A 19,236-nucleotide genomic window follows, 5' to 3' on the forward strand; every position below is an offset into this window, starting at 1 on the left:
ATATGAAGGGCGCTGTTTAAAAGACAGTCAGAAAAAATAAGTAAAATAAATAAAATAAAAGACAGTCTGCTCTACCCCAATGATGCAGAGGCCTGTAATTCAGCACTCCCCATTTACCACTGCTGTCAGTGGCCCTTCCCTCCTTGTTACCCAGGAGCTAGTCTAATGGCATTCGCCATTCCAATCAGCCAGGATACCATTAAAAGCTTCAGTCCAGCCACTGTGCCCCCACCCCAGGTCTTGGCTCTGGGCCCTGGGCTTGGGGAGTGGCCTAGTTGTTTACCAGAAATTTGGACCTTATTCAGAGAAAAGCACAGATGACCTATTAGTCTAATTCAAGCACTTAGCAAGGAATGACTGTACCATTCACACCCCCAGCCCCAGGCTAATGGAGTCAAAGCAAATGGAGAGGCTTTGCCAGCTCAGAGATCTTCCTGGGAGGGGTGAAGGGGAAGGTCTCCAGTGCCCCCACTGAAGTTTGCAGGGAGGAATGTTGACCTAGCATTTTCTGGGGGCAGCGTGTACTATGGGGATACAAAAATGTGTAAGAAGAGGCTTCGCTATTCTACCCGCCACTCTGACAGCATTTCTGCACATCCTACCCCCAGTCACCTGCTCACTACCTTAAAACTTGGTTGAGAGAAAAATGGGAAGACAACCAAATATCCATTGATAACTAACTGGTTAAAAAAACGATATATGTAGGAATATGCATTCATATAAGTCCATGCTCTGAAGCTGATAAAAAGGATGATGTAGTTCAAGCTCTACTCATGCATGCTGAAAGACATCTGTGACTTACACAGTGACATGCAGTGTCTGATCCCACTTATATAAAGTTATACATACCCATAGATTTTCATGTGCACATATAGGCAGAGCATTTGGCAGTTTGCTGGTGGGATTTTAGAGTATTTTACTTTCTTCTTTATAATTGTCTGTATTGTCCAAATGTTCTACAAAAACCACATACTGTAATTGCTAACTTTTCTGAGTTCTTATATTGTGTCAGTTCCAATGCTTTTATATGGATTATCTCATTCCTTATGAAGTAGGTTCTATGCTTTTTCACATTACAGATGTAGATAATGAGGTCTAGAAAGGTTGAGCCCAAGGTCATATAGCTATTAACTAACAAAGTCAAATACTGTTGGAAGATCAAATGAATTAATGCATGTACTTGCATGCAGTAGAGGCTCAATAAATGACGGTTATTATTATAATTATTGTACAGCACTTATCGCACTGTCTTGTTCTTCTTGTCTTGTCTATTCCTCTGCTCTGGAGTGTAAAAGACTTGAAAACAGTATCTGAATCAGTACTCCAGAATCTCCTGCATCCAGCACAGTGCCTTGCTGAGCCAGCACTCATCAGATGCTTAAGGAAAGAGTGAGTGAATGAATAGACAAATGTCCACAGCTCTATAAATATATTTTCCCAACTACTTTGTTTCCTTATCCCAACAGGATTGCAAATGGGATTGAGGAACAGTCTCTCATTTCCTCTGGCCCCCATCATGGTCTGGAGCAAGCCAATAACACGAGCAGGTGCTCAATAAATGCTTTGGTTGACTGGGGATACTCCCCTCTCAGCTCCTGTGGCAGATCCCAGGTAGTATACCAGATATGGCTGGATCTGGGACAGATACCAGGTCCAAAGCCTCACATAAGCTATATTTTTCCTTCCAACTCCATGTTAAGTACACAGGGACGTTGAGAGAATTGCTGAGGTCACACAGCAATTGGTGGGAGGGTAACTGTGTCTCCTGGTCCTGGCCACCTCTATTCTTGTACCTGTAACACTTCTAATTCTACATAAATTCACAATGCGAGAAAACAGGAAAAGAGCAAAGTTTTAAGCCAAATGTTTAATTATGATTTACATGGGGATACTTCAGGACAGTAGCAGGAAGAAAGCAAAACCCAAATGTTCCGTCTCCTGAGGCTCAAATGCTCTGATGGATCCCCAGGTAGGGTAGGCACTAGGTTCCTATATCCCATTCAGAGGAGGAGACAAGGGGGTAGGAGTCTTGCACCAGCCTTCCTTACAATGGGGACTGTCTTTCTATGCTGCCTCAGAACATCCAGCCCTGCCTACCTGAAGAATGCAATAGATAATGACTGATTTGTTAGAGCCTGGGTGATTCTGGTGGGCAAGAGGAAAGGATTATAAGAGAGACTGGTAGAGATGGTCTCCACCAGAAGATATGGCTAAATCATGGTCACCAAGTCCTAAGGAAGGGCTGAGGAGGGAATGAGTCAGTTTCAATGATGGCCCCATGTGGAGTCAGTTGGATATGCAGTATGGACTGAGGGTCGCCATGTTGTTTACTGCACCTCCTTCCTGATGCCGCTCTTTCCTTACCCCTTGCAGGCTGAAGGTCAGGCTGGTGTGGTAGAGGGGAGAGGGGCCCAGGGGAAGTCCAGCTACCAGAGGCTCAGGAGAAGAATCAAAGTAAGTGTACAGGAGAAAAGAGAGGGCACCCAGGGCTGTGGCATCAGAGCAGGATTTTTGTTCTGTAGAAGAAATGGAATGGAGTCAGCTCCACCCCCTTCACCACTTTGGCATCAGTCAAAGCCTGTCCCCCCCCACCCCTGATGTGTCCATTAGAGATTTATAGTATTCATGACCACAGTGAGGTCACCTCATCTGTCCCCTTGTCTGGGTTTCCCCCAGCTAGACCAGTAAAGGTAGGAGGTGTGTAATAAAGGAGGCCCTACCTGGCGTTCCATCACGGAAAAGGTAGAGTCTGCCCAGTCCTGGGAGAAGAGTTGGCTGTGAAAACGCATCTTAGCTGCAATGGCCTCCACTGAGGAGAGGAGAGAAGGTAAACAGAAGTGGGCATATGTTGGAGATCTCTTAGGCTCCCATGAAAGAAAAGGGAATGTCTTAGGGACCCTGGCATATGGCAGGATGGGTAGGAATGGGATATTGTTTCATTCTGCTTGCTTATTCCTAAAGCTGAAGAGTGTCCCTGGGGCCAAGACAGGTTGAACAGGAAGCTTGAGGGGTCACCAGGGAGTAGGAGGGGGCTGCTCTGTCTGCAGGAGATGGATGGAACCAGTGTGGACCACAGAGCTGACCCTTTTCCTCAAACTGGGTCCAGCTGATCCAATCCTGGGGGCTGGGAGCAGGTGTAATGCACTCACTGAGGCAGGAGTTGTGGGAGAAGGACTCTTCCAGCTGTTCACACTCTTCCTGCCGGTTGCCACTGCCTCGACAGGTGCAGCTTAAGGCAACACTGATGTTGACATTGCTGACAAAGTTGGGAGTCATGGCAGTCCCTGTGGGGTGAATAAAGGACTGTCAGGGCCTAGGCCACCCAAACTTCAACCCCCACTCTCTGCCACCTGTCTCAGGACCACCCCATCTGGGTTCAGTCTCCAGAGGATTCTCACCCCCAGGAGTAGCCACCCTGTTGGCTCCCTTCATATGGCCCCCAGCCTCACCAATCAGCCCCATGTATGCTCGCAGACATCTGGACTGCTCTGTTGCACAGGTCCCTAGGATGTCCAAAGGATGGCAGTGGGTCTGGAAATCCACCAGGCGAGATCTGGAAGAAGGGGAAATTTCAAGAGTCCCCATTGAGGGTCTGGTCTGCAGCCTTCACCCTTGCTCCCCTTTAGATGACAGACCCATCTTCATGCCAAATCCTCCTTTGCATTCAGGTCATGGTCCAGGGCTTCCCCCTCAGTGAAGCCTGTTTCTATCACAATTAAGGGTACGATCACCCCAGTCCCAAAGCATGCCACTCTGAATTTGGGCTCCACAATCTCTAGGTATGAGATTTCAGGCAGCTTCTTTAACCTCAGTTTTGTCAACTATGAATAGAAATGAAAACAGTACTTCCTCATGGGTTTTTGTGAGGATGAGGTAAGAGACTGCATGTACAGCATTTAGCATAGTTGTTGGTACATATGAAATGTTCATTAAATGTTAAAGACTGTTATTATTAACATTGATCCTACAATAGGTAAGGCTGGTTATCTTCAGATGATACAATTACAAGTATGTTTTTCTGTACATATTTCTGCAATTTTCCTTACGTTTTGCCTTTTGTTGGATAGGTGGTTTATTTCTCTGTCACGCTCACCCAAAAGCAAACTCCTTGAAGGAAAGGACAGTATCTTAGTCATCCAGACCAGCACTTGTTATGTGATAGTAATAGCGATCAGCAACACAATAGGCAGTCTACAGAGCAGTTAGGCCAGACTCCAGGCCAGACTTCTTCATTCCAGACCTCATTCAGTAACCTGACTTACTACCTGGATGAGTCTCAACAAGCTATTTAAACATTCTCTGCTATGGTTTCTTCTCTGTAAAATGCAGATGATAAAAAAACAACAGCACCATCTATCTTGTAAGGTTTACATGAGTTAATACATACTAAGTACCTAAAACAGTACCTAGCCCATAGTAAGTACTCACTAAGTGTTGGTGTTATGATGATTGAGAGCTTTTATGTAGTATTTTACAGAAGAAGGAAGTGGAACTCAGAGAGGTTAAATAACTTTGCCCAAGGTTACGGAGAAATAAGGGGTAGAACCAGGCTGCAAAATAAGTGACTCTCACTGTCAACGAATTCTACTTGAGTGGATGATAACTTCAATTTGGTGAATGTTTTGTCCTGAGAAGGCAGAGGAAAGCCAGGTCAGAATTTCAAATTATCTGGACAATACATATCAAACACCTTACCAACAGTTGTGTACTTTGATTTGGTAATGGCAGTTATGGCCACACACCCTAAGTAATAGTTAGATTTGTGCACAAAGATTAATGAACAAGTGATATTTACTGCATTATTTATAGCAATAAAAAAAGCAACCTAAACATCCAACAATTGAGGAAGGATTAAATAAAGTATGGGGCATCCATAAAATGGAATGCAATGTAGGCATTTAAAAATCAAGTTGCCAAAAGGACAGTAAAACACAAAATAAGCACCCACCATTTATTGAGCACTTATTCTGCACCAGTAAGCTAAGCACTCTACATAAATTATGTAATTTAAAGCTCACCAGAATCCCATGAGGTCTGTATTATTATCCCACTTTTTACAGAGGACTCAGAGGAACGTTAGGTTAAGTGATGGAATTTTAGCTTAAAGTGACGGGCTCAAAATCGAACAGCGCCAGGATTTAAATTCACATCTGTCTGACCTCAGAGCCTGTCTTCACCACTGTTCCCTGCTGCCTCCATGGAAAAATGCTCAGGAGATACGCACATAAGTGAAAAAAAAATAAGGTACAAATATATTTCTAGAAAATCCAGTTTTGTTTATGGGTATACAAAAAAGACTGGAAGGAAACGCTCCCAAAAGTATGTAGATTATCTTCAGGTGATGGATTCTTATGGATTTTATACGTTTTATATTTTCTGAAGTTTTTACACAAAGGAAAACAATTTTTTTTGATCACAGGGTTTTCAGAAAATACTACAGGGTGAAGTCAGTCCACGGCCTCTGGGGGGCAAGCCCAGCTCTGCACAGGAAAGCACCCATAAGGAGTGGCGTGCACTGCGCCCTTACCCACACCCAGCCCTCCCGCCCTGGCACCGGCACCTGCACAGCGGGTCAGCGACGCAGAGGCTCTGCAGCTCCAGGCAGTTGGGGGCCCCAGACGGCAGAGCGCAGCTGGGAGCGATGGTGTTGCGCCGGCGTTGCCCGCAGCCCTGGTCGGCCGGTGCACAGGGGCACAACAGGAGGCCCTGAGCGTGGGGCTCCGAAGCCTTCTCGAAGAAGGCGCGGAGCTGATGGAGGCAGGTGTGACGCTGGCAGCGGGATCCCGAGCACGCTTCCCCATAGGCCTTGCGCAGCCGATCACACTTATCATTAAGAGTACATAGCATGGCAAACTTGAGGCAGAGGTCTGAGTCTGCGGGGATAAGGGCACCAAGTCACCAGTCCTCTCTGCAAACGTGCAGCCCAGTTTTGCTAGGAACCCCTGCAAACCGCGGATTTAACAAGGATGGTGGTGGGGGTAGGAGGAAAGGTAGGACTCCCTGGAATAAGTCCACTGCCAATCCTAGACTTTCCCTCTACCCATAAACTATATCTGGTATTTGTGAGCTTCCCCCATCCTACTCCTCAGCTTTCCTACGTGTTAAAAAAAATAATAATAAAATAAAATAAAATAAATAAAATAAAATAGGCCATATACATATCTTACACTCATTTACCTAGACTTGAAGTGGCCAGAAAGCTCAAATAACCAAAACCCTTTCCTCAATCCTATGGTGGACTGAAGTCTCATGGTGGAAATCATCATCTAGAGGCCCTACAACATTCTAAAGCACTTTCTGAACTGTCCAAAACATATGCAACTAAATTCTGCTGAGGATTTTTGTTTGGTTTTGCATGTATTTGGCCCATTTTTAATATTACCTGTCTGCCTTTAATGATTGATGCATGCATAAAAGTTCCCTGTGCTCTGAGGCTGGGGAAATTATGGTGATTTTTTTATTGACAACATTCCAGCAGTCAGAACAATGGAGTAAATGGAACAGGTTATTCCCAGATTCCTTATAAGTAAGTGTTTATGCACAAATCTCTACACTTTTCTCTCAAAATACTAATTCCAATATACAGGACTAACTGTACAACAAAGCTTCTATCTTTCTCAAAAAGTGAGTGTCTGTGTGTGTGTGCCTTTCCAATTAACACAAGAGCCTCACTTTCCAAAAAAAAAAAAAATGCATTTTAGTCCTTGCCAGACTGATGGCTCCCCACCCTGAGTAACCCCTGAGCAGTCACATTCTTTCTCACCATTTTCCCTGCCCAACACCTCACCCATCCCATTAAAATGGTATGAAAACAAGCAATTTCCTAGTCTTCAGGGACAAAAAGCTACTTTCCTGGCTGCCTCGAATGAGGGTAACTACTTTATTTCAGCATTTTTTTTTCTGGGACTGCTGCCACTCCATCAAACGCTTTGTAGAGACCCACCTTTTGGAACCAAGGAGCCCTAATGGCCTCCCTATTAACTATTTGTTGACATATAAGACCACAAATGCTCACAGCTCAGACTTCCACCCTGACACAATGCTTCTTTAGTTACGTGGCAGGCTAGAACTCTCTCCCAACACGCCCTCCGTCTGGCTTGTGTTCCCCATCAGTCACCCTTCCTTCAGGGTCCAGGTCCATCCCTCATGTCCCAACCTCAGACTGCCCTCCACACCTGGTTTGAGCATGTTCAGTTTGCTGAGATTCATTTTCCAGGGTTTTCTGGTCACGGTGTCTTCATAGGGGGAGACATCCAGTTCATAGTCACCTAGAGACAAGGTGATAAGAATCCTGAGGACCAGATTGGAGGTTGGGAACAGGAGGGGCTGTGGGCTCCTTAAGGGGACATAATAGATCATAAAGTCACTGCATAGCTCATAGACACAGTAGGTACTCAATAAATGTTGGCTAATCTTGTTGGAAGAGAAGGATGAAAGAGTGCAAAGTGTCACCCAGTTTGCCTTTGAGAATGCATCTATAGGGAGGAAAAAATATGGATGAGGTCAAGCAAGTAGGAAAGGATGGTCTGGATATCTGGGAAGCCCTGAAAGCTCCCAAGGGGAAAGGCAAGAAGACAAGAGGATCTAGGGAGAAGTCTCTGGGGAAGTTCTGAAAGAGAACTGATTAGGATGAGGAGTGGAAAACAGGGAACAAAAAGGGTGGTAAATTGCATTACTGTTTCCAGCTATTTGCTAGCTACCCACCCTATGAGAAGATTATACACACACCCCCCCACCTCAGTTGCCATGTGACTTTCAGGGCCCCTATGAGAGGAGTATACTTCCACACCCTACTATAAGGATTGCCCATGTGATTTGCTTTGGCTTGTGGATTGTGAGCTGAAGTGACATAAATCACATCTGAGCAGAAGCTTTAAGAACCATCACATGGTCTTGCTGCTGCTCTTTTCCCTCTAGCAGCCTGGATCATCAAATGAAGAAGACAGAGCAAAGACAAATCCCACTCAAGGAAGCCCACAGCTGATGTGTAACATGAACAAAAATTAAAATTTTTTTCTAGGAGGCCAGATATGTGGGGGTTGGTTGGTTATTACTGCAGTATAACCTGGCAAATTCTTATTAAAAATGTAATTGGTGGGGTTGTCTGGGTGGCTCAGTCGGTTAAGCATCTGACTCTTGATCTCAGCTCAGGTCTTGATCTCAGGGTCATGAGTGTAAGCCCCATGTTGGGTTCCACACTGGGCATGGAGCCTACTTAAAAAAATAAATTAAATAAAAATTAAAATTAAAAAATTTTAATTGGTATCTAGAAATGAGTGCTGCAGTAACAAAAAAAAATCTAAGATCTAAGATCTAAAAATCTAAAATTTTATTGGCTTTGGGACTGGGCAGTGAGTGGATGTAAATAAGCTGTTCCTGAAGTATGAAAAATGGCAGTCCTCAATATGCAGTGGGAAAGCATTTGGGAAAACTGTTGCCTGCAATAACTTGGAAGGAAGATGTTATATTGAATGAGCTTGTGCTTTAAGGAAAAGAAGCTGAGAAGCAGAAGGTTACTAGTATGTCTTCTTTTTTTAATTTTTAAATGTTTATTTTTGAGAGACAAGAGTGTGAGTGGGGGAGGGGCAGAGAGAGAGAAGGAGACAGAATTTGAAGTAGGCTCCAGGCTCCCAACTGTTCCAAGCTGTCAGCACAGAGCCCAATGTGGGGCACAAACTCACGAACTAAAAGATCATGACCTGAGCCCAAGTCAGGAGCTTAATTGACTGAGCCACCCAGGTGCCCCTTTACTAATATGTCTTGATTGCCATTGGCTGCATTTTGCAAGGTACTACAAGAAAGTTAAGCTCAGAGAAGAATTGATCAGTTTGCAAATAGAGAGGAAAAAGAAAAGAAAAAATCCAGAAATTTCAGGATTTGCAGGATTAAGAGATGGAACTGTTTTTCATATTCAAATATTAAAATATAAAATTAAAAAAATGCTTTGAGTAATAAGGTCCATTAAGACTCAGCCTTGGGGCAAAGACCAATTCAAGTATATGGCTATCATGCCCTTTGTGGAGATCTCTCACTGATTAAGATGGTATCAATAAATCCTGCCAGTTATGCTCAGGGAAAAAAGACTAGGGTAGTGGCTCTCCCTCTGATAAGAGCAAGATACTTCTGATTAAGTCTAGAAAGAGATATATGTCTTGAAAAGAATTATAGGGAAGACTACTGGCACCAGAGGTGACAGAAACCAAAGATATAAAAAAAGCAATTATGTTTTGAGAAAGTTGTACTGCTAAGAGCCACCAGCCAGGATTCAAATAGACTCTACTGGAGACTTAAAATGCCCCAACATTTCTCAGGTAGGCAGCAAGCTGAGAATGCTGTTCACTCCTCAAAGAGGTGAGAGTCTCCAATATCCTTCTCAGATATGGCCAAAGAAACCTGTCATGGGTAGGGGGCTGGGCCAAGAGCCCTGGAGAACAACAGATAAAGCAACTGTCCCAGGGAGCAAAAGCAGGGCCTTATTAAAGAGCAATTCCTACTCCCAGGGAAGATGGCCCTTAGACAACAATTTGTGCAGAGGACTTCAGAACAGCTATGAAGTAATGTCTGCTGTGTGCTTCTCATTCCTCCTCTTTCTGAGAGTGTTTGTGGTGGTTCTCCAGTCCCTGTTCCACTGATGCATACTGAGAATATGTTGGAGGCAGGCAGATGACTGGTCCTTTTTGTCCACAGTTAACTAGATCAAGGGGAGTCCTATCTCCACCTGACAAAGAAATTATCACAAGATCCTAGTCTGGAGGCCTGCTATACTATTTGGATAGAACTCTTAGGTTTCCACACTTACTGCCATGTGATTTTCAGGGTCTCCTGTGGGAAGAGTATACTCCCCCTCACCAGGGATTCAGGCTTGGCCATGTGATCTGCTTTGTTTGTGGAATGTGAGCGTTAGTATTTTATGTAACATCTGAGTAGCTTTTAAAGGCATCATTTGCTTCTGCCATTACCCATTTCCCTCTGCCATGAGAAAAGAACATTCCAGATGGAGGCCGTACCTTCAGCCAGGATCCCAGAATGAAGAAGATACATGAAATAGTTAACACAGAACATGAGCAAGAATGAAAACTTTGTTTTACAAAACACTGTTTTGTTACTGCAGCACAGTCCAGTAAAAGCTGACTAATACAGAGAGGCATCTCTGGAAAGAGTCAGAGGAAGCTCCTCTCTTTGGCTCTTCCAGTCCTTCTCTCTCACTATCTTCTGTCTGGTTAACGAGTATCCTTTCTGTTAAAGGCAGGACCAGGATGCTGTTTCCCACTCTCTCTGAACTTACGGATTATGTTGTATTTGGAATCTGTGTATGGGTTAAGACCATTTTCCTCCACCTTTTCTCCATACACTTCTGTCCCAGGAGCTCACCAGGTTGGGCCACAGTCTGGTTCAGAGCTCTGCCAAGAGGCAGCTACATGTTGCCAGGTAGGAAAGGGGGAAGTAGGAAGAAGAGAGAGCAGCACTGTGGGCGCCCAAAAGAATACTGCCAATTCCTCCCTCTACTTCTTGTAGATGTCAAGTGCAGAGCTTCATTACCATCCCAGCCAGAATCTACCATGCAGCCTATATCCTGTAGGATTAAACAACCACCCCACAAGAGCCATCTTCCTTAGCTTAGTCCACTCTATGAGGGGGGCCTCACCAAGGCTGCGGGCAAGGTGAACGGTCCAGTAAATGTCCAGGCAGGCAACTTGGTTCTTCATGCGCCGATGGCATGTGCAGCTCATCAGAGAGCTATTCCTGAGGTGCTTTGCTGCCTCCCTGCAGTCCTCAGGGACCAAAAGTTCCTGTGTGGGTGATGGGGTGCTTATACTAGAGGTGCAGGAATTCAGGTGGTGGTAGGCAGCACTGCAAACAGGATCGGCCTGGCACTTCCTCCTGGCCTGAATACAGCTGTTCACGAGCCGGCCCTCTATAGGGAGAGGGTCTGCTGTGGAGGAAGAGAGACCAGGTGAGGCTCACATAAGGTCAGAGTAGCTGCCTGGGAGTAACAAGGTGTGAGGTAGAGTAGAGGATTCAAGATGAAACCTTGGGCAGGAAAGTCTTGGGGTGGCATAGAGGCCTTTAGGAATAAGTGGAGAGAAAAGCCCAGTAGGAGTAAAGAATCTGCAGCTGTCACAATCTGGACAGAATAGATGAGGCCCAAGAAGAGGTGGATTTGAAGAGAGGCTGCTCAGCCTCCTAAGAGAAGGAGGGGGACTATTGTCTGAAGCTGAGCCTGATATGACCCTGCCAGGCACAGGGAAGAGGGCCCTTGGCAGAGCAATGCACAGGCAGGGCTAGTATAATAACCAGAGAGTTGACAATGTGCATGGGAGTGCTAAATGAGAGTCAGCGACAACTCTGAGGCTTCCATTAAAAGTCACTTTAAAATACCTTTACGGGGGAACTGTTTGGTGTTGGTGTTGGGGAACTTTTGCTGATTCTGTCACTCAATAATACCGATGTTGGTTTATAGGTCAGCCTTGTGGATCTTCCCTACATCCTAGGACTTAGCATCCTTGTCAAAGGGTAGCCATCATGCTGCCAGTTTTGCAAGGCAAAACATCTAAGAGTCATTTTTAATTCTTCTCTTTCCTTCATATCCTATGTTCAATCCATTAAGTCCTGCCAACTCCACAATATATCAGGATGCTGTCCACGTCTCTCCACATCTATCACCACATCCTCAAACCACCATCAGCTTTTGTCTGAACTACTGCCAAGACTCCTTATTGGTCTCCTTGATTCCATCCTCCAAATTCATTCTCCCATACCATTCAGCCATATTTTTTTTGTTTTGTTCTCCAGCTTTAGTGAAATTTAATGGACATAAAACATCGTGTAGGTTTTAGGTGGGCAACATGATGATTTGATTTACATATATATTGTGAAGTGATCAAGACAATAAGATTAGTTAATATATCCTTTACCTTACATAACTAACATTTTGCTGTTGCAGCCAACTTTCTTTAAAAATTTTTTTAATGTTTATTTTATTTTTGAGAGAGCGAGAGAGCGAGCACACAAGCAGGGGAGGGGCAGAGAGAGAGGGAGACACAGAATCCGAAGCAGGCTCCAAGCTCTAAACTGTCAGCACAGAGCCTGACTTGGGACTTGAACTCATGAACCACAAGATCATGACCTGAGCCCAAGTCAGAGCTTAACTGACTGAGCCACCTACGCACCCGCAGCCATCTTTTTTAATGACCTTTTTTTTTTTTTTTTACACGTTGGAAACCATTCCCATTGAGATAAAATTCATACAAAATTAACCATCTTAAAGGACATAATTAAGTGGCATTCAGTACATTCATAATGTTGTACAACAATCACTTCTATCTAATTCCAATATATTTTCATGACCCCAAAAGGAAACCCATACCCATTAAATAGTCACTCTCCCTTTTCCAACCTCTCTAGTCCCTGGCAACCACTAATCTGCTTTGTCTCTACAGATACCTATTCTAGATATTTTATGTAAATAGAATCATAAAATATGTAATATTTTGTATCTGGCTTCTTTCACCTAACATATTGCTTTTTTTTAAGTTTATTTATTTTGAGAGAGAGCACATACATGCATAAACAGGGAAGGGGCAGACAGATGGGAAGAGAGAGAATCTCAAGCAGGTTCAACCACAGTGAGGACCCTGATGTAGTGCTCAAACCCATAAACTGTGAAATCATGAGCTGAGCCAAAATCGAGAGTTGGATGCTTAACCAACTGAGTCACCCAGGTACCCCTAACATATTGCTTTTTGAGGTTCATTCACATTACAGCATGTATCACTACTTCATTCTTGTTTATGTATGGGTAAGATTTCATTGTATGGATATCCCATATTTTATCAGTCCATCAGTTGGTGGACATTAGGGTTGTTTCCATGCTTTGGTTATTGTGAATAATGCTTCTGTGAACATCCATGTACAAATATTTGCTTGAATTCCTGCATAAAATTCTTTTAGGTGTACACCTATGAGTGAAATTTCTGGGTCGTATGGTAATTCTATGTTTAACTTTGTGAAGAATCGCCAAATTGTTTTTCACAGTGGCTGCACCATTTTTCATTCCCATTAGCAATGTACAAAGGTTCCAATTTGTCAATTCTTATTTTCCTTTTTTTTTTTAACCAGCCATCCTTATGGATGTGAGATAGTATATTACTGTGGTTTTCATTTGTATTTCTCTAATAACTAATGATGTTGAGCATATTTTCATGTGTTTGGTAGTCATTTGTATATCATGTTTGATAATATTTTTTTATTAAAGTACAACATACAGAAACATGTATTAATCAAAATGTACAGTACAATGAATTTTAAATTTAATACACTGTGTAACCAGACCTCAGATAAGGAACCAGAACATTACCAGCGCCCCAGATGCCCTCTGCCAGGCACCAACCCCTCTGAAAGAAACCAATGTCTTGATTTCTAACATTAGAGATTACTTTTGCCTGCTTTTCAATCACACAACATGTGCTTTTGGTGTCTTAGTTTCTTTTGCTCAATATTACCTTTATGAAGTTCACCCACTAAGTAAAGTTTACCCATTAAGTTGCAACTAGCTTGTTTTCCTTGCTGTGTATCATTCCATTGTGTGAATATAATGTAATTCTAATGCCGATTGGCATTATATGGGAGCATCTCTTAAATATTGTAAATGAGATCATCTCATTACTCTGCTTAAATTCTTCCAACAACCTCCAATGCACTTAGATTAGGGTCTAGTTTAGGGGTGCCTGGGTGGCTTAGCCGGTTAAGCGTCCAACTTGGGCTCAGGTCATGATCTCACAGCTCTTGAGTTTGAGCCCTGTGTCACGCTCTGTGCTATCAGCTCAGAGCCTGGAGTTTGCTTCCAATTCTGCATCTCCCTCTCTCTCTGCCGCTCCCCGGCTCCCACTCTGTCTCTCTCTCCTTCAAAAATAAATAAACATTAAAAAAAAATTTAGATTAGGATCTAGTTTATATGCCCTGGTTTACAAACCCTTGTAAGACCAGGTCTCTGCTCACTTACCTAACCTTACCTTCCAGCCCTCTTCTCCTCTCCCACTTCGTTTCACCCACACTGACCTTCCTTTTGTTGCCACTGAACAAGACAAGTCTGTGTCAACCTTAGCGTTTTTGCCCTAGCCTTTCTTTCTGCTTGGAATGCTCTTCTCCCTGATCTTCACATGGTTGGCCCTTTCTGGTAATTGAGTTCTCTGTCTAAATAGCATCGCAGAAAGGCCATCCCCAACCAACCAATGTGAAATAACCCCCTAGCTACTCTACTGCATCATTACTCCAATTCTCTGCATAGCACTTATCATCACTTAATTTTTTTAACTTGATTTTTTATTATCTCCCCCTCTGGACTTCTACATCTATCTTATCACTACTCTGTTGCCAGTGCCTAGAACAGTGCTGGTTCCTTATGAGCTCCTATTATTTAAAAAAATAACCAGGGTTGGGGTGCCTGGGTGGCTCAGTTGGTTAAGCACCAGACTTCAGCTTCAGCCATAATGTTCTCACGGCTTATGGGTTTGAACCCCGCGTTTGGCTCTGTGCTGACAGCTCAGAGCCTGGAGCCAGCTTTGGATTCTTTGTCTCCCTCTCTCTCTGCCCCTCCCCTGCTAGCGCTCTCTCTCTCTCTTTCTCAAAAATAAACATTAAAAAAAATTTTTTTTTTAATAATAACCAGAGTCGCCTGGGTGGTTCAGTCAGTTAAGTGTCTGACTCGGTTTTGGCTCAGGTCATGATGTCACAGTTTCGTGAGTTCCAGCCCTATATCAGGCTCTGCACTGGTAGCACAGAGCCTGCTTGGGATTCTCTCTCTCCCTCGTTCTCTGCCCCTCCCCCACTAGTGCTGTCTCTGTTTCTTTTAAAATAAATAATGAATAAACTTAAAAAAGAAATAAACAAATAACAGAGGAATTTTGTGAGTCACCTCTGTAACTTCTCTGAGCTCCTTCCCTCTATTTAAAATCAAAAAGTGCCAGAATGAGGAGGGGCATGAGTTTAGTTAGTCCAACCTTTTCTTTCAATCAAACAATAATTAAGTCAATTACTTATTAAAATGCAGATTTCTGACACCATCCCAGAACTACTGAATCAGAAGCTGTGGTGATAATGCCTGGGAATCTGAGTTTTAGCAAGTTCACTGGAAAATATGATGCATCCCAAAGTTTGAGAATTGGTCATATCCAATGCACAAAGGCAGGATCAGTAGTATCAACTTCACCTTTTGCTTCAGGCTCCAATATGCTTCAACATGACATTGTTACTCTTTTTATTACATTTTTGATATTTTGCTCCTCATGGATTTTGGGGGGGGGGGAGCACTGATTTTGATTTTTAGTATATGTGCTGCTGAAGCAAGCATTGATTTTGATTTTTTTTGAGAGAGAGATGACACAAGTAAGCGAGAGGCAGAGTGAGATGGGGGAGAGAAAGAATCCCACAAGGGGCAGAGAGAGAGAGAGAGGGAGAGAGAGTGGGGCTCACCTGAACGGGGCTCGTGTTCACCCTATGTGGGACTTGAACTCACAAACCGTGAGATCATGACCTGACCAAAGTCAGATGCTTAACTGACTGAGCCACGCAGGTGCCCAAGTCAGCAATGATTTTTATTTTTTTCTTTTTTTCCAACCAGGGTGGCTTGATTTTATTGCAGGGAAGCGAGGGAGAGGCTGGGCAAGTGAGGGTCTCTGTAGGAACCCCCATTGCTGAGTAGGACTGCCAGGCCCCAGGTCTGTCTGGAAGTCAGGAGAGGATCAGAGGCTTGTCCCTTTTGGTCCATCTTGGGCCCAGGGGTCCAGGCCCTCACTACTTGGGGTCAAAGAAGGGAACAGCTTTTCCTGTTTTTCCCACAGTCTCCAGCAGAAGGTCCATGCTGTGCTCAGAGTTGATGCAAACCTTCTTGTTGAACAGGTCAATGTCAAACTCAACTTCTCCCACCTTGTTAAGCACCTGACTGACCTCATTAGAGCAGCCTTCACAGGTCATGTCCACAGAGAACTCGTGCGTCGGCATGACTGTGGATGTGATGGTGGCTGCAGCAGCAACGCCTCTGATTTTCATTAAAAAATTTTTTTTAACATTTATTTGTTTTTTGATAAATAAATTAAAAAAGCGAGAAAGATAGAAAATGAGCAGGGGAGGCACAGAGAGGGACAGAGGATCTGAAGCAGGTTCTGTGCTCATAGCAAAGAGCCTGAAGCAGGGCTTGAACTTTGAACTCATGAACCATGATATCATGACCTGAGCCGAAATCAGACCCTTAATTGACTGGGCCACCCAGGTGCCCCTGATTTTGCATTAAAAAAAATACTGCAGGGGCGCCTGGGTGGCTCAGTCGGTTAAGCGGCCGACTTCGGCTCAGGTCATGATCTCGCGATCCGTGAGTTCGAGCCCCGCGTCGGGCTCTGTGCTGACAGTTCAGAGCCTGGAGGCTGTTTCAGATTCTGTGTCTCCCTCTCTCTGACCCTCCCCTGTTCATGCTTTGTCTCTCCCTGTCTCAAAAATAAATAAAATGTTAAAAAAAAATTAAAAAAAATATAAAAAAAAAAAAGAAAAAAAATACTGCATTAAGAAGCACCTGGCCAACTCAGTTGGTGGAGTATGAGACTCTTCTGATCTCAGAGTTGTGAGTTTAAGCCCCACATTCACTGTAGAAATTACTTAAAAGAATTTTTAAAATCTTAAAAAAATATATATTGCATTAAAATATTCTTTATCTTGACTACTTTTTCAATGGCACCCCCTTCACTCACTCACCTTAGTCCCAGTTCTGCCTAGCACAATTTGCTTCACTTTCTGGACCTTAGTTTCCCAAATGTAAGGTGAGGAATTTGGATTAAACCAGTGTTTCTCAATGGAGGGCTAGGGAAGATATAGGTTAGGCTCCTTACAGGAGTATATCAGAATTTCCAAAGGTAATGGGTGGCTCAAAAAAGTATATTTGATCGTTATATATGTGGAAGATGAAAAATACTTTTGAAATTGCAAAAACATATTTAGAGAAGGCATGAGAGATTTATCTTTACCAAAAGAGAAACACGGATTTGGATGGTTTAAGAAGGGGAAGGGAAGGAAAAATAAGACAACAGAGAGAGAGGCAAACCATAAGAGATTCTTAAAGACAGAGAACAAACTAAGGGTTGCTGGAGGGGTGTGGGAGGGTGGGGATGGGCTAAATGGGTGATGGGCATTGAGGAGAGCACTTGCTGGGATGAGCACTGGGTGTTACATGTTAGTGATGAATCAGTAAATTCTACTCCTGAAACCATTATTACACTATATATTAACTAATTTGGATTTAAATAAAACTAAAACAACAAATGAAAAATACTCACCAATTTTAAATAAAACAGTTTGAGAAATATTATATATTTAAGATGTTACTGCTGGTACGTACCCAATAAGTGCTTGCTGAAAGAAATGTAGCAAGTCCACGTCTCACTGCTTAAACTGGACTAAATATTGACTCAGAACAATTTTCAAAAGTAAACCTCCAAGTTCAGAGCTGACAGTTCAGAGTCTGAACAATGGTGGATTTAGGGGCAATTGCACCTCAACAAAAGAAGGTAGGGCCACCCTTCTTCTAACAAAAGAAGGTAGGGACAATGTTGAAGTTCATCATAACAGGGTAGAACTTGTTATACTTAATTGGTTGATGGGGAAGGTGTTAAAGGTTTCCGCCTGATGTTAGGCATACCGTAAGGTTTCAGCCATACTGTTAGGGTTACTGAAATTTTCTGGGCAGTAAAATCAGATTGGTAATAACTTGCTGCCCTGATTTACTGATGGAGTCAATCTGGATAGACCAGTCCTTTCCCTCCTTCCTTCCATACCTGTCTTGCAGCCAAGGCTCCACATATATAGTATTTCATTTCTGCAGTGACTACTTTGTGAGCTGAAGTGACGGGTCCACGTATGGTCTCTGTCTCCACTGAGGCTCAGGGCAGGAGCCCCACAATGAGATTTCCATGCACCCGTCCCACTCCCAAAGGTCACAGGCATGTTCCCTGGGATCTTGGATCCAAGGCTACCCTTTTCTGGGGGAATGGCATAATTCTAAAACCAGGCCCTGAACTATATATTCCACAAGATACTTATTGTGTATTTATAATAGAGCAACGCACTGTGCTGAGCCATCTTCCCCAACAGTGAGTTTTCTGCTATAATTAAAATAATGAAAGTATGTTCTAAAAGGATGGAGGGGGTGGCAGTGAGAAATATTCTCAAATAATGATGTTAGAAGTTCTGGCAGCAGTTTATAACCCTAATTTGTAACAAGTCAGTTACAAAAAACTTCTTTCTTCAGGCGTACCTACTGTCCACGTCCCCAGTCCTTACAGAGAGTGGAAGGGCTGAAGCCCATGTGCAGCAAATGGCACTCCAGCCTGATTCTCCTCACCTCCTAGAGATGCTGTCGTGGAAGTGGCCTGGCTGCTACTGTTCTGTGTCTGTGTAGACGCACCTCAAAAGAGGAAAGTGGGGGAATGGGGAGTAGGGGAACGAGGATATGCTTGGGTGTCCTGGCCATTACTGGCATTCAATCTACAACAGTTCAAAAACTGTACTAGGCATGGAAGGTAGCCCCTTCCCGGCACCCAGGGCTTCCTTCCACGTACACAGGGCCACCTGGGACGGCGGTAGTGCGGTGTCTGAGCCCCCTCTGGACAACCGTGACCAATGCCCCCCCCCCCCCCCCGTAGGTTCCTCTCCTCTCCCCTTAATGCCCTGGCCGTAGCGGCCCCGCGTACGCACAGACGACACTCACCGGCTCCAAGCGGCAGCGGTAGCGGTAGCAGCAGCAGCAGGAATAAGGGCGCCAGTGGTCGCGGGTTAGGAGGACGAACCATGGCTCTGTCCGCACGCCGGCCGTCGGCTCCGGAGACGCTATGCCTGCACCCAGCGCTGTGCTCCCCTAGCTCCTCGAGCTGAGGTTCTGCGAGCCAGGCTCCTCGACCGCCAGCCACTGCCGCCTCCCGCCCTTCCTCGCGCGCGGTGCCGACACTCTCCCACCAGAGTCCTGGGCGCCGCCCTCCAACTCCGAAGCGCGCGAACGAACCGCGTCGCTTCTACTCTATCTGGAAGACGGCGGGAGTGGGGGCGAAAAGGGCATGCGCCCGGCTTGTGCGTGCCAGAGAGAGGGTTCTCTACCCGAGCCGGCCCACCTGCCGTCCGTTGCCCACTTCGCTTAGAGGAGGAATTATGCCCAAGACAATTGTGGCAGCTGTAGCTGGAGACTCGCCATATCAGGAG

At 44.3% G+C, this 19,236-nt stretch overlaps 2 protein-coding genes across 4 annotated transcripts in view; both read right to left on the reverse strand.

Annotated features, from left to right (window-relative positions):
- Positions 1-19,236, reverse strand: part of GFRA3 (GDNF family receptor alpha 3) — a 42,222-nt gene extending 22,986 nt beyond the window's left edge. The window contains exons 1-8 of one of the 3 annotated variants that reach the window (XM_027076598.2): positions 18,752-19,236; positions 10,646-10,933; positions 7,176-7,268; positions 5,561-5,873; positions 3,450-3,553; positions 3,150-3,284; positions 2,721-2,809; positions 1,848-2,516 (exon numbers count right to left, since the gene is read on the reverse strand). In XM_027076598.2, the coding sequence (XP_026932399.1) occupies positions 2,427-2,516; positions 2,721-2,809; positions 3,150-3,284; positions 3,450-3,553; positions 5,561-5,873; positions 7,176-7,268; positions 10,646-10,933; positions 18,752-18,833 (1,194 nt within the window). In that variant the 5' untranslated portion in view covers positions 18,834-19,236 and the 3' untranslated portion in view covers positions 1,848-2,426. Of the gene's footprint in view, positions 1-1,847; positions 2,517-2,720; positions 2,810-3,149; positions 3,285-3,449; positions 3,554-5,560; positions 5,874-7,175; positions 7,269-10,645; positions 10,934-18,751 lie in introns of those variants that run through there. The other 2 variants (XM_027076597.2, XM_027076596.2) reach the window with 2 other exon arrangements.
- On the reverse strand, positions 15,580-16,050 carry LOC128315305 (copper transport protein ATOX1-like). Its single transcript, XM_053221487.1, has one exon. The coding sequence runs from the start codon at positions 16,045-16,047 to the stop codon at positions 15,793-15,795; it is 255 nt and encodes an 84-aa protein (XP_053077462.1). The 5' UTR covers positions 16,048-16,050; the 3' UTR covers positions 15,580-15,792.

The sequence above is a fragment of the Acinonyx jubatus genome, chromosome A1, assembly GCF_027475565.1.
Source record: "Acinonyx jubatus isolate Ajub_Pintada_27869175 chromosome A1, VMU_Ajub_asm_v1.0, whole genome shotgun sequence".
Taxonomy (NCBI): Eukaryota; Metazoa; Chordata; class Mammalia; order Carnivora; family Felidae; genus Acinonyx; species Acinonyx jubatus.